General features: G+C 30.8%; 1 protein-coding gene across 5 annotated transcripts in view; it reads right to left on the bottom strand.

Moving 5' to 3' along the window:
* The window catches only part of LOC139516757 (UTP--glucose-1-phosphate uridylyltransferase-like), a 47,588-nt gene that overhangs the window by 5,859 nt on the left and 26,651 nt on the right, over nt 1-15,078 (bottom strand). For all 5 annotated transcript variants that reach the window (XM_071307044.1, XM_071307045.1, XM_071307043.1 and 2 more), the window contains 9 exons: nt 14,529-14,711; nt 12,315-12,448; nt 11,821-11,889; nt 10,922-11,055; nt 10,301-10,383; nt 9,671-9,739; nt 9,072-9,103; nt 8,313-8,409; nt 7,332-7,410 (listed from right to left, as the gene is read on the bottom strand). In XM_071307044.1, coding sequence (XP_071163145.1) covers nt 7,332-7,410; nt 8,313-8,409; nt 9,072-9,103; nt 9,671-9,739; nt 10,301-10,383; nt 10,922-11,055; nt 11,821-11,889; nt 12,315-12,448; nt 14,529-14,711 — 880 coding nt within the window. The remainder of the gene's footprint in view (nt 1-7,331; nt 7,411-8,312; nt 8,410-9,071; nt 9,104-9,670; nt 9,740-10,300; nt 10,384-10,921; nt 11,056-11,820; nt 11,890-12,314; nt 12,449-14,528; nt 14,712-15,078) is intronic.

The raw sequence follows: 15,078 nt of genomic DNA, 5'->3' as shown, positions 1-15,078 counted from the left end.
CAATTAAAGATTTCTTCTTCAAACTTTTTAAATCTAAAATTAAATAGTTGGCACAGCATAGGTTTCTGACACAGAATGAATGTGGTCTAATGAACTTAAAAGTTTGTTTTTGCCTTTTAGCAATTCACTATGCTGTTGAATATTAATCCTCTCAAAAAATGTTTGAAGAAATTTTCTTTTTATTTATGAAATCTGAAATGAGAAAAATTTAACCCCCCCCCCCCCCCCCCCCCCCCCCTTTTTTTCACATCCCCGTTTCCTTTTTTCCAAAACTGATATCAATTCAAATTTCTAATGGAGTTTGCAACAATAACTACTCTTTTAAATACATCATAAAATATTAAAATGTAAAATAAAGTGCTTGTTATCACTGAATGGTAAAGATTGGTTGGTAGTAAAAGTGAATATACATTGTTTATTGTATAAAACAATAAAAAAAACTTCATCAGCAACATTTTATATTGGCAAATTTCCAATGAAGTTATTTACATAAAGTAATGGGCAAATAAAAATAGAAAATGACATCATAGTCATGTCTGGCAAATGTCCAACATACAATTATCTAAAAACATTTTAGATAAGCATAAGGAAATAAGATGTAAAAAAACTGCTTGTTATCACTGAATGGTAAAGATTATTTTAATTTATCAGTTGGTAGTAAAAAGTGAATATACATTGTATATTGTATATAACAAAGATTTAAGTTGATTCTGGACAAAGAAAGATAACTCCAATTAAAAAAAAATCTTGCTATTGCACAATATTTTGCAATTAGATATTTCTTGCTTACTATTCTGGACAAAAAAAGATAACTCTAATTAAAAAAAAATTTGCTATTTCACAATATTGTGCAATTAGATATTTCTTGCCATTGCGCAATACTGTGCAATTGAAAAGACTTGCTATTGCACAATACTTAATATAATAATTTTAGATCCTGATTTGGACCAACTTGAAAACTGGGCCCATAATAAAAAATCTAAGTACATTTTTGGATTCAGCATATCAAAGAACCCCAAGATTTCAATTTTTGTAAAATCAGACTAAGTTTAATTTTGGACCCCTTTGGACTTTAGTGTAGACCAATTTGAAAACAGTACCAACCAGATGCTCCGCAGGGTGTAGCTTTATACGACCGCAGAGGTTGAACCCTGAACGGTTAGGGCAAGTATGGACACAACATTCAAGCTGGATTCAGCTCTAAATTTGGATTGTGATTAAATAGTTGACACAGCATAGGTTTCTGACACAGAATGAATGTGTTCTAATGAACTTAAAATTTTTAGTTCTCTTAGAGCAATTCACTATGCTGTTGAATATTAATCCTCTCAAAAAAATGTTTGAAGAAATTTTCTTTTTTATTTATGAAATTTCAAATGAGAAAAATTGAACCCAATTTTTTTAATCACATCCCCCTTTCCCTTATTCCAAAACTAATCTCAATTAAAATTTCTAATGAGTTTGCAACAATAACTACTCATTTAAATACATCATAAAATATTAAGATGTAAAAAAACTGCTTGTTATCACTGAATGGTAAAGATTATTTAATTTATCAGTTGGTAGTAAAAGTGAATAATTTTACATTGTATTGTATATAACAAAGATTTAAGTTGATTCTGGACAAAGAAAGATAACTCCAATTAAAAAAAAATCTTGCTATTGCACAATATTTTGCAATTAGATATTTCTTGCTTACTATTCTGGACAAAGAAAGATAACTCTAATTAATTTTTTTTTTGATATTTCACAATATTGTGCAATTAGATATTTCTTGCCATTGCGCAATACTGTGCAATTGAAAAGACTTGCTATTGCACAATACTTAATATAATAATTTTAGATCCTGATTTGGACCAACTTGAAAACTGGGCCCATAATAAAAAATCTAAGTACATTTTTGGATTCAGCATATCAAAGAACTTCAAGATTTCAATTTTTGTTAAAATCAGACTAAGTTTAATTTTGGACCCTTTGGACTTTAGTGTAGACCAATTTGAAAACAGGACCAAAAATGAAGAATCTACATACACAGTTAGATTTGGTATATCAAAGAACCCCATTTATTCAATTTTTGATGAAATCAAACAAAGTTTAATTTTGGACCCCGATTTGGACCAACTTGAAAACTGGGCCAATAATCAAGAATCTAAGTACATTTTTAGATTCAGCATATCAAAGAACCTAACTGATTCATTTTTTGTCAAAATCAAACTAAGTTTAATTTTGGACCCTTTGGACCTTAATGTAGACCAATTTGAAAACGGGACCAAAAGTTAAGAATCTACATACACAGTCATGACAGTTAGATTCAGCATATCAAAGAACCCCAATTATTCAATTTTGATGAAATCAAACAAAAGTTTAATTTTGGACCCTTTGGGCCCCTTATTATGTTGGGACCAAAACTCCCAAAATCAAACCCAACCTTTCTTTTATGGTCATAAACCTTGTGTTTAAATTTCATAGATTTCTATTTACTTATACTAAAGTTATGGTGCGAAAACCAAGAAAAATGCTTATTTGGGTCCCTTTTTGGCCCCTAATTCCTAAACTGTTGGGACCTAAACTCCCAAAATCAATACCAACCTTCCTTTTGTAGTCATTAACATTGTGTTTAAATTTCATTGATTTCTATTTACTTAAACTAATGTTATTGTGCGAAAACCAAGAATAATGCTTATTTGGGCCCTTTTTTGGCCCCTAATTCCTAAACTGTTGAGACCAAAACTCCCAAAATCAATCCCAACCGTTCTTTTGTGGTCATAAACCTTGTGTCAAAATTTCATAGATTTCTATTAACTTAAACTAAAGTTATAGTGCGAAAACCAAGAAAATGCTTATTTGGGCCCTTTTTGGCCCCTAATTCCTAAAATGTTGGGACCAAAACTCCCAAAATCAATACCAACCTTCCTTTTGTGGTCATAAACCTTGTGTTAAAATTTCATAGATTTCCATTCACTTTTACTAAAGTTAGAGTGAAAACTAAAAGTATTCGGACGCCGGACGACGACGACGACGACGACGACGACGACGACGACGCAGACGCCAACATGATAGCAATATACGACGAAAATTTTTTCAAAATTTGCGGTCGTATAAAAATGTTGCCACAGGTTGGTTTTTTTTCGGTCTGTTTTATTTGCTTCATCTTTGTCCCGTAACATTCCAAATATACTGTATATGATCATTTCCTTCATTTAACTTCATCTGGGAAATGCAAAATGACCGGGTCTACTAAATTTGTATGTACATGTGCAAAATAAAATCGTATTGATACATGAAATAGATACATTTAAAAAGCGATAAAAACAGGATATCTTCAAGTATAAGTGATTTCCATTTAACCCCATTTCGTCTCGTTTGTACATCCTTAACGCCTGGATTAAGTTTCAATGAAGTATTTTATCTTAGAATACAGAACATTTTGAACCAGATGCTCCGCAGGGCGTAGCTTTATACGACCGCAGAGGTTGAACCCTGAACGGTTGGGGCAAGTATGGACACAACATTCAAGCTGGATTCAGCTCTAAATTTGGATTGTGATTAAATAGTTGACACAGCATAGGTTTCTGACACAGAATGAATGTGTTCTAATGAACTTAAAATTTTTGTTTTCTCTTAGAGCAATTCACTATGCTGTTGAATATTAATCCTCTCAAAACAAGAATGTGTCCTCAGTACACGAATGCCCCACTCGCACTATCATTTTCCATGTTCAGTGGACCGTGAAATTGGGGTAAAAACTCTAATTTGGCATTAAAATTAGAAAGATCATATCATAGGGGACATGTGTACTAAGTTTGAAGTCGATTGGACTTAAACTTCATCAAAAACTACCTTGACCAAAAACTTTAACCTGAAGCGGGACAGACAGACGGACGAACGGACGGACAGACGGACGGACGGACAGACGCACAGACCAGAAAACATAATGCCCCTCTACTATCGTAGGTGGGGCATAAAAATGTTTGAAGAAATTTTCTTTTTTATTTATGATATTTCAAATGAGAAAAATTGAACCCAATTTTTTTAATCACATCCCCCTTTCCCTTATTCCAAAACTAATCTCAATTAAAATTTCTAATGGAGTTTGCAACAATAACTACTCATTTAAATACATCATAAAATATTAAGATGTAAAAAAAACTGCTTGTTATCACTGAATGTTATTTATTATAATTTATCAGTTGGTAGTAAAAAGTGAATATACATTGTATATTGTATATAACAAAGATTTAAGTTGATTCTGGACAAAGAAAGATAACTCCAATTAAAAAAAAATCTTGCTATTGCACAATATTTTGCAATTAGATATTTCTTGCTTACTATTCTGGACAAAGAAAGATAACTCTAATTAAAAAAAAATTTGCTATTTCACAATATTGTGCAATTCGATATTTCTTGCCATTGCGCAATACTGTGCAATTGAAAAGACTTGCTATTGCACAATACTTAATATAATAATTTTAGATCCTGATTTGGACCAACTTGAAAACTGGGCCCATAATAAAAAATCTAAGTACATTTTTGGATTCAGCATATCAAAGAACCCCAAGATTTCAATTTTTGTTGAAATCAGACTAAGTTTAATTTTGGACCCTTTGGACTTTAGTGTAGACCAATTTGAAAACAGGACCAAAAATGAAGAATCTACATACACAGTTAGATTTGGTATATCAAAGAACCCCATTTATTCAATTTTTGATGAAATCAAACAAAGTTTAATTTTGGACCCCGATTTGGACCAACTTGAAAACTGGGCCAATAATCAAGAATCTAAGTACATTTTTAGATTCAGCATATCAAAGAACCTAACTAATTCATTTTTTGTCAAAATCAAACTAAGTTTAATTTTGGACCCTTTGGACCTTAATGTAGACCAATTTGAAAACGGGACCAAAAGTTAAGAATCTACATACACAGTCATGACAGTTAGATTCGGCATATCAAAGAACCCCAATTATTCAATTTTGATGAAATCAAACAAAGTTTAATTTTGGACCCTTTGGGCCCCTTATTCTGTTGGGACCAAAACTCCCAAAATCAATACCAACCTTCCTTTTATGGTCATAAACCTTGTGTTTAAATTTCATAGATTTCTATTTACTTATACTAACGTTATGGTGCGAAAACCAAGAAAAATGCTTATTTGGGTCCCTTTTTGGCCCCTAATTCCTATACTGTTGGGCCCTAAACTCCCAAAATCAATACCAACCTTCCTTTTGTAGTCATTAACATTGTGTTTAAATTTCATTGATTTCTATTTACTTAAACTAAAGTTATTGTGCGAAAACCAAGAATAATGCTTATTTGGGCCCTTTTTTGGCCCCTAATTCCTAAACTGTTGAAACCTAAACTCCCAAAATCAATCCCAACCGTTCTTTTGTGGTCATAAACCTTGTGTCAAAATTTCATAGATTTCTATTAACTTAAACTAAAGTTATAGTGCGAAAACCAAGAAAATGCTTATTTGGGCCCTTTTTGGCCCCTAATTCCTAAAATGTTGGGACCAAAACTCCCAAAATCAATACCAACCTTCCTTTTGTGGTCATAAACCTTGTGTTAAAATTTCATAGATTTCCATTCACTTTTACTAAAGTTAGAGTGCGAAAACTAAAAGTATTCGGACGCCGGACGACGACGACGACAACGACGACGACGCCGACGACGACGCCGACGCCAACGTGATAGCAATATACGACGAAAAATTTTTCAAATTTTGCGGTCGTATAAAAATGATAAATTCAGCGTGGCTTCGGCAATTTGTTATAATCGTTTTTCTGATAAATACATTTTTGTCATAAATAATTACTTGCCGTAACTTTAGGGAGAAACTATTTTATTTTTATTTGTTTGAGGGGGGTATCATAATGTTAGTCCTATAATATAAGCCTTCTTGTGTTCAATGCATATTCAAGCGCGTGTTCTTTATCAATCAATTATATGGACCGTAAAAGGGCACACTGAATGAACAATATCACGTGCACCACTATAACTATTCACACAAAGAAACACTTACTTTATTCATCTAACAATGTGATCTTATCAATACAGGTCACGACAATTAATTTAAATTCGCACAAGTATTCACAAGCCTCGTGCAAGCAGTTGTAGAGGTTCATTTTTTCTTGTGAAATCCGATAAAAAGTAATTCGATATTTTCAGAAACACAACATTGATTTTTTTTAAAGCCTGCATGCCTGAATAATATCAGTTGCTTTTCAAAACTTGTAACGTTCGTGTGAATACCGAAACGGTATCACTTTGAGAAGTTAAATGGCCGTTTATCTCCACTTACGATGGCAAAATAATCATCAATTAAACACTTCATGAACAATTGATTCTGGGGTCGAACAATATCAGTGACATGACAGAATGAAATTAGAAAGTGGTCGAAAATGTCCGACCGTGGTCGAAAATACCCGAACATGGTCGAAAATACCCGAATATTTAACAACGTCAAAATAGTCATTACTAATGCAATTATCAAAAATTAAGTATTGTTTCTTCGACGAAAATAATGTCCAATATGTAAAGATGTTCACTTGTAACGTGAAGATGACCATTGTTTTTTCTCTGACGTCACAATCGAATTTACCGTTAAGTGGTCGAAAACTGCCGACGTTGCCCTACTTTAAAACTGATATCTGAAGCTTTTTCAATAAGAATTTAGAAGTAAGAGTAAAGACTATCCTGCTCATGTCAGATTAATGTCCAGGTGGAATATCACTACAAAGTGAACTAGCAAGCAGATTTATAATCTGATTCAGCCCATCAGATAAGTAAACAGCAGGGTTCCTATTCTCGTCACATTTACATGTTCTCATTCTGATATGTACAGAATATTTCACTACTATTCTGTATCAACTTCTCTTACTCCTACATTAATATCATATACTGTGGATTCATTTATTTTCGTGGATACCAATTTTCCTGGATTAAAGAAAACTTGCCTTTTCAAAGACATTTAATTTCATGGTTTTGTTGAGTCTTCATACAACATTTGTCATTCGTTACGCATTTAAATTAATGGTTCACCTATACCCACGAAATGTATGAAAAAAATTGTATCTATTAAACAAAAAATAATGAATCCACAGTAATATTTGTCTGTAATTTTTTTTTTGTCATCTGAAAATTGCAACTACCGCCTTGTACTTCAAGGTGATGAAAAGTTATAAGTAAATGCATATAATAACAATACCTATGGTTATGGATTTTTTTATGTAGACAGAAGTTTACACTTGTTATAATTGATATTTATGCTTTTCGAAATAAAATGTTTTCTATCAGTGTTTTTCCCCCCAAAACATAATTCAAATACTGACCCATAGCACCCTCAAAACTTTTGATAGCAGCTCCAACAGCAGTTTCTAATTGAATAACATTTACACCATTGTCTAATGTCTGAAATATAAGATTTCATTCTTAAATATCAAAAACCTATGAGAAGATCTTTTAATATATTAAATTGGTAGTGTACTGTATATAGAACAGAGTTCTATGATCCATTACACAGAGAATAAGTCATTATAAAATTGTAATTCCAATGCGGAGTCAAACTCTGACCAATACCAGCCTGAGCATTGAACAGGGACTAAATATGTGATTAATAAAAACATTGCATATCCCTTCATACTTCTTAGGTCTGCTTATCCCTGCAGAAAATATCTGTATCATTTGTTTTTTCTTTCAAGAAGATGATAACTAACTCTGTCGCTAATTTCTTGTTTTTTTATGTGTTGTTGGATTACTGTCTTTTTATCATTGACATATAGCCTACATCTCCTTCACTCATATCCCAAAATGTTTGAAGAACAAAGTCTTATATAAAAAAAACGCCAACCAGTATAATAAACTGATTATAAGTTTTTATATCATATTTTAAGCACATTGCATTTAATTGAAGGAAAATTAACACAAATGAAAAAAAATTCACTTGAAATGTTGTGTACATGTACATTTTGAACTTATATAGTAGATTTTATTTAGTTAACATTATTTGCTTTACATTTATTTTGTAGGTCAACAACTGGCGTTGTTTAAACATGTGCTACACTAATTGCTGTACTCAAATCACAAATAATTACAATGTATTTATTAACACAGAGATAAAAATCTAAGTAATATTAATGTTATTTTAAAAAGATATTCTGTTCTTCAATTTAAAAAATACTTAAAATGCTATTAAAACTGAAATAACTTCCAAATAATACAATACTGAACAACGAAAACTATTCCTTTTTTTTTTTTTTTAAATTTTTCTGCCATGGATCAGTTATCCATCTTTGTACGTAAACTTTTCCTACCTTTGGGTTGACAATGATCTCCATATGTAGTGACTGATCATCTGTTACTCTTTTGATAGCATCTAAACTTATCCATAAATTATTGGTATTGAAAATTCTGTAAAAAAGATCAGTTTTAATTTAGTTTTTTTTTTATGCTCGCATTTCCTGTAAACTCAGAATTTATTGCTATATCATAATTGAATACTAGACAACAGACAATCTAGTGATCAATAATTTAGGGATTATATTGTTTGAATGTTGAATATTGTTTTAAGTGCATTTTTATAATGAATGAACTTGAGAGTGCAGTTTATATTCTATGTGGATAACATATAATCTTTTATTCTAAAATGAAAAAAAAAAAGAAGAAAAGAGTAATATGTCTGAGGACATGAATGCCCCAGCTCAAGCGTGCTTATAATATATGAAAATAATTAAAAAAAAAAAAAAAATTAATGACACTACAGCTGTGACTGCTAGCTTGCAAAGAGATTTATTGTTCTAGTCTTAGGAAATTTGCTGCTGTTTGTTATTTTCATATTTTGTTTTTATGTTGTTTCCAGCGAATTTCTCAATTCTTCAAGAATTCTTTAGTTATTTTACTTCTAATCTCTATGTTAGCTTTACTTGTTTATTTGGTAAGTAAAGCATTTATGGTTCTCAGTATCCTTTATGAGTTACACTTAATGCCACCTTCTCCTAGCAACATCGGCATTAAAACGGCCTCAAAACAACAAAAGTAATGAATGCATAGACCTGAGTTTAAAGGCTACTTACTTAAACTTTGACACACTTTTAAATTCATCAACCTGTAAAAATACATAACTATAATGACTTTGCATGTCAATTTTTTAAAAATTTTACTACATGTTTATAAAGAAAGAAATAAAGGTTAAATTTATTCAAAATTAAGAAAAAGATAAAGAAAGACTACTGGTACATTTATTTTTGGGATTCCCCCCCCCCCCCAAATACTCATGAGATGATCTGAGTATCATCCTAATCCTCTTCACTATGGAGAAAGGAGGATGCTATTATTTAGACTTTTTACTATGTCATATAATCTATTATAATCTCTTGTTTGGTGTTTTATCATAATAACAAAAACACAAACACATTCTGACAAATTGTGTAATAAGATATCCTACAATATAAACCAGTATAGTAATTTCTAAAGGATATATTAAACCCAAAATGATCCTACAAGAAAAGCAACTATTATTTTTGATAGGAAGTATTATTATCTATTTCCTTCTCTGATTCAGATTAAAATAACGTAATGTAAGTTAAATAGTTTATCCTTTTTAAGAAGTTTATATATACATGTAACAAGTTCCTGTCTCTATACAACATTACATTCTTATATAATCACTTACATGCTCTTTTGGAACTTGAGCAATTTCTAACAACCGTAATTTGCCCTCATATTCCACAAGAGTACCACCCTGGAAAAGAAAGAAAAAGTTCAAAATGTAATAAAACTGATAATCTCTCAGAAATCTTTTAAAAAATGCAAACATTTACTACTTATATTCTTGTCTAACAAAAAAATCCAAAAAACATTATGTATTTACCTAAAAATAAAACTTCGCAACCATACCAACATCCTTAACTGTTATAACAAAAAATCAAAAAGCACAAGACATTTTGAGATGAGATGTATAATTATCATTGATGAACTTCAGTTTTTATTGGTATTGTCCTTAATTTCTTGGTAGCTGGTACTGTATCATTATAGTTCATTCTTTCAACATTGAAAATGATTTAGAAATATTTCTATAACCCCACTTTCTTATGGCATTTTTACCCTGGGTTAACTTTTCAGGGTTTCAAAATACCACATGACACCTGAACATTTATTTGGTCAAGAACAAACTTATAAACAGTTACAATTTTCAAATTCTTGTTTTTAACATTATAATTGTTGCCTCATGGAAAGTTCCCATTACTGTAGAAATAACTGTACAAATCATGAAGAGTGAAAAGTTGATACTATTTAGTCTTACCTTGACATCAGCTCTAGTTTTATCTGTAACCTCCATTACAAACTCTGGTGGCTGTTCTTGTTCCATTAAAAAGTTTAGAATGTCTTACAATAATTAAGGAATACTTTTATATTTTTTTTGACCAGCATAGTTTTTTCGTTTGAATTGTTTTACAGTGTCTTATCGGGGCCTTTTATAGCTGACTATGCAGTATCGGCTTTGCTCATTGTTGAAGGCCGTACAGTGACTTATAGTTGTTAATGTCTGTGTCATTTTGGTCTTTTGTGGATAGTTGTCTCATTGGCAATCATACCACATCTTCTTTTTTATATAGCTCTAATTTTTATTATTTTCATATCTTTGTGATTTTTTTTTTTTTTTAATGATTTTTTGTATTTTCCTGTCATTTTTTTTTTTTTTTTTTTTTTTAACATCCTTATTAATTTTGATGTTTGTTTTTTCTTTAACATTTTTATTAATTTTAATGAACTTTTAGTTTGACTAAATATTTTTCATGCAACAAAGGTCAAATAAAATGCTGACCATCATCCTTATGAGAAAATAGTTTAAGACACTTTAAAGCCAGGCATGGTGGATATAAAAATCAATGAAAATTTTAAAATATATAGTTAGAAAGGATACTCAGATCTACTGTGGCACCAAGATTGTCAATATTTGATATAAATACATATTTCTTTCCACTGTCCAAAAATTGTTTCAATAAACCAGAGTTGACTAGACTTTGATAAACATCTCCGTGACCAGGTGGGTACCAGCTGAAAGAAAGTACTCGAAGTTTAATACAGTGTTCAGTGATTTACACTCAAAAGTTTTTCTCAGTTCCCATTTGACTCTATTAACCTTGTACATGCATAACCAGATGAACTGTGACCTATCATTACTCACTAATGAGTAAAGCCCTGTTCAACTCATTTTAATCATTTCTTTTTAAGATGTACTGTAACACCACTGTCCCCTGTTAAGGGGAGGGTTTGGTCCTAGGAAACATGATTATTATTTTGATATTATAAAGCACTTTTGAGATCCAGTTTTCTGATCAGAATCATCATGGTGTTTGTAACACATGTGGTTTTCAATGCATTAAGTACCATCATTGCTTCTGTTTCTTTCCCCTCTCCGAAAAGTACCTTACGGGTTGAAAATGTCTGACAACCAAAAAATATACATGAAAAAACAGTGCAAAAAAGACAGAAAAGGTCAGCAAAAAATCGGAGATGTGTTTAGAATAATATTTCCCAATTTCAATAAAAAATACGCATTTTTCCCAATAAAAAATGGTAGAGGTAGTTTTGAAAAAAGACAAAAATATCACTGCATTGTTTGTCTTTATGTTTTTTCGTTTTGGATGAGTCGGTGATAAATATATGAGTCTTATGTAGAGGTATCAAATTTTAAGCCTTATACCTTTGATAACTAGTAATACTACTAGCTATTATCAACAGAGACCATGAACAGTATGATATCGGTATACAACTTGTCCAGAATTATTTTTCTTTCAACTAACAAGAACAGTAGCTTACCTCTCAGTATTATCAGATGTAAAACTGTTACCAATAGGCAGTAATGACTCTCTGTTAATTCTAGGATATCTGGAGAAAAAATATTAGCTTTACATGTGAGTGATGACCGTTTCTGAGAGAAATTCATGATAAACCATTAGCTTTGACATAGCATATAACAAAACAAAACATCTGTTTTAAAACATACATATACATGTATAACAAATCTGACCATCTTTTATTTTTCAAATATCAGTTATGCATTAAACACCAGAATAAATCTCCAAAAACTGATAAATGTTTAGAAAAAAATAAACTTCAGTTCTCTTTGGTTCATAAGTGCTTTTGTTCTTAATAAAATATCATAAAAGTCAGGCTGAACTGTTTGAATCAATACTCAGTAAAAAATATATTAATATACATTTTCACAATTCTGGCATTTGCATGAAAAGTGTATAAATCTTCATCACAAATTTTATCAAAACCAGTTTAGTTAAATGTATGAAGCTTCCTACCTGCTTTGGTTAAATGTATGTATCTGTAGCTGTAGTTTTCCATATCTCTGTAAAACCTTGAGTGTATCCTCGTCAGTGTTGAAGGAATTCATCAAAACAAGGGGGACATCAGTTCCATGGGTTCTGTTTAAATGCTACAATATATACAAATTATCTTATTTCTAAAATCCTTCTTTTCTTCAAATCTGCCTCCTCTAATTAGAAGAAAGAACAAATTCTTAGAAATTTTTAGAAAAAAAAGAAAGATTGTAAATAGAAAATAGTAATGTACGGTAAAACTAAAATGTTGTATGATTTCCAATGAGACAACTCTTTACCAGAGACCAATGACATAGAAGTTAAATGTTTTTTTAAATTTCTTTTTTTGGCTACAAAAATCATGAATAGAAATGCTCTAGTTTTGATATGATATATGCTGCAACTGTGCTTTTTGCTATTTGAAAAAGCGAAAATAGTTGCAGTATAAAGAGAACAAGTATATATTGACTTTCAATTTATAAACTTGTGTTGTACTTGGATTGAAACGGATAGAAAAGCTAGGAATTGCCTCAATTCTACCTGTTTCTAAGCATTGCATAAATAAATTCTATATTTTGAAACAAAGTACTGTTAACCCATATATATTGAGTAAAAATATGTATCATAAATTTAAGTCGCCATAAGTTTTTCATCTATGGAAGTTAGGATTTCAATTGATAAACAAGTATTTGTGCATTGCATGAAAAATTCAATTATGTAACATAAAAACTGATAATCAATATTCAGACTGTTGTTGAGCAGGACATAGTAGTTTTTATACTACAAAGAGATAAAAATCCTGAGTAGCACTTTTATGACTGATTAGATTGAGTGACTGTTGCTTCATGGTTTAGTAACAAATATTTCATATTTATCCTTGTTTTCAAACTTTTAAAAAAGTGCATTAATGGTACTTGAATGAATCAATCATATCTCCTAATTTATTTTTTGTTCCAATATCATTTATTAAAAAAAATTGAAATCAATTAAATGATAATTATCCAAGTACTCAATTACTTATTAATCATATTTTTACACATTGACATTCATATCAAAAATGCTTTTTCACATAAATATTTATTTATTGAATATCCCAAGATTCTTCAGCTGTTTTCACCTTATTTTGAACCGTATGACTTAAAAGGTAATCCTGACATAAAAATCTTTTTGTAGGTCATTTTAATACAATATATCAATATATTCTAAATGTATATAATGTAACAGAATGTCATTCGACACATATGTATTCCCTATATCCCATTACCTACATAATGTTAAACTATAATTTACAAATAATAAAAAAAAAGTGAAAAAAAGAAATTTAAAATAACCCAATGTTTTCTTTCATCTAGAATCATTTTCATAACAGTGTGGACAGCCACAATACTTTTGTTGGGAATAATACTGAATCATTAACCTTTAACTTGTTTGTCATCGGCTTCGATAACACCGATTTTATGCTCACTCAGTCTGTCGTAGGCCTTCCAATTGGGATTCAAATAGAATAAAATAGTAAAGTAAATGTAGGTGCAGGAGAAGAAAAGTTTAGGCATTCAACATTTAAATTAACACACAAGGTTTTGTCCGAGCTATTAATGCTAGTTATTTGTATTATTTGATTTAGGCGTTTAGAACCTTTAGTGACCCCACAGTTTAAATGTCTATAACACGTACAATATGACAATTGGGTGTTACAGACGAATATTCACCTAATCTGACCCAGTCTGTTATTAATTAACTGAGCTCACTAAGAAATGGTCTTGTCCATGCTGTTTTGAAAAATATTTTATCTATACATGCGTCAACAGATATCTTTGTTATGAAATGATGTAATCTATTTTGTATATTTGTATTGATTCATGTCTGCAGATTACATAAAGCAAACTCAAATTTTCAATTATATAACCTAACAAGATGTGAATGAACTGCGTTGATAACCTTCATTACATTTTTTCTGAAAATGTTAGAATAATATCCAAGATTTTGCTCTTTTAATTGGTTATGCACATATGTATTCATAATTATTCTAAATATCAGCACTAATTTTAAATCTGCAGGATTCGAACTCATGCTTCTGAAAATTTGCAGATAAAACATCCAGCTTACCTTTCTCAAACAAGTGTTATTTTGCATCTGATCATGAGTAAGGCTCAATGTGTTGTTTGTTTAAGAATGTGTCTATTTAGCAACACTTACCTCTATTTGTTGTACTGTGAGATCTAAGAAGGTCAACTCATTTCTGACACTGATTGTACTCTTTGGTCCTTTACATCCCATACTAGTCCCAAGACCTCCATTCAATTTGAGGACTACTAACTTGTCTAATAAGTCCTTGACCTTGGCTGTTTCAGGCCTTGCTAGATCATTATATGGTTTTGCCTATGGAGAATCATAATCATGAATTTTCAAAGATATTTTAGAATGAGACAAAATGAAAGATAAACAGAAAGTAACACAACATTTTAATATAATGTAAGCTTTCACTGATTGTTTAGTATGCAGAAGGTCAGCGGTTCTTTAAGGGTACTGGGGTTTCTTTAAACCAAGAAAAAGTAGCTTTCTCAGTATAGTTTATAGTGCTTAAAGTGGCATTAAATACTAATCATCAATCATTCTAAAATGTTTAAGACTGCAATCGTCGCTTGTTTCCTCAGTAGAGCATGTTCCCCTACCCTGACCCATTATTCCCACTATGATATGAGCAGTCTTTGCTCTTACTAATAAATGCTTGGTACTGTGCTGAAAG

This window comes from Mytilus edulis, chromosome 3 (assembly GCF_963676685.1).
Source record: "Mytilus edulis chromosome 3, xbMytEdul2.2, whole genome shotgun sequence".
Taxonomy (NCBI): Eukaryota; Metazoa; Mollusca; class Bivalvia; order Mytilida; family Mytilidae; genus Mytilus; species Mytilus edulis.
This window is presented reverse-complemented; position numbering and strand designations above follow the sequence as displayed.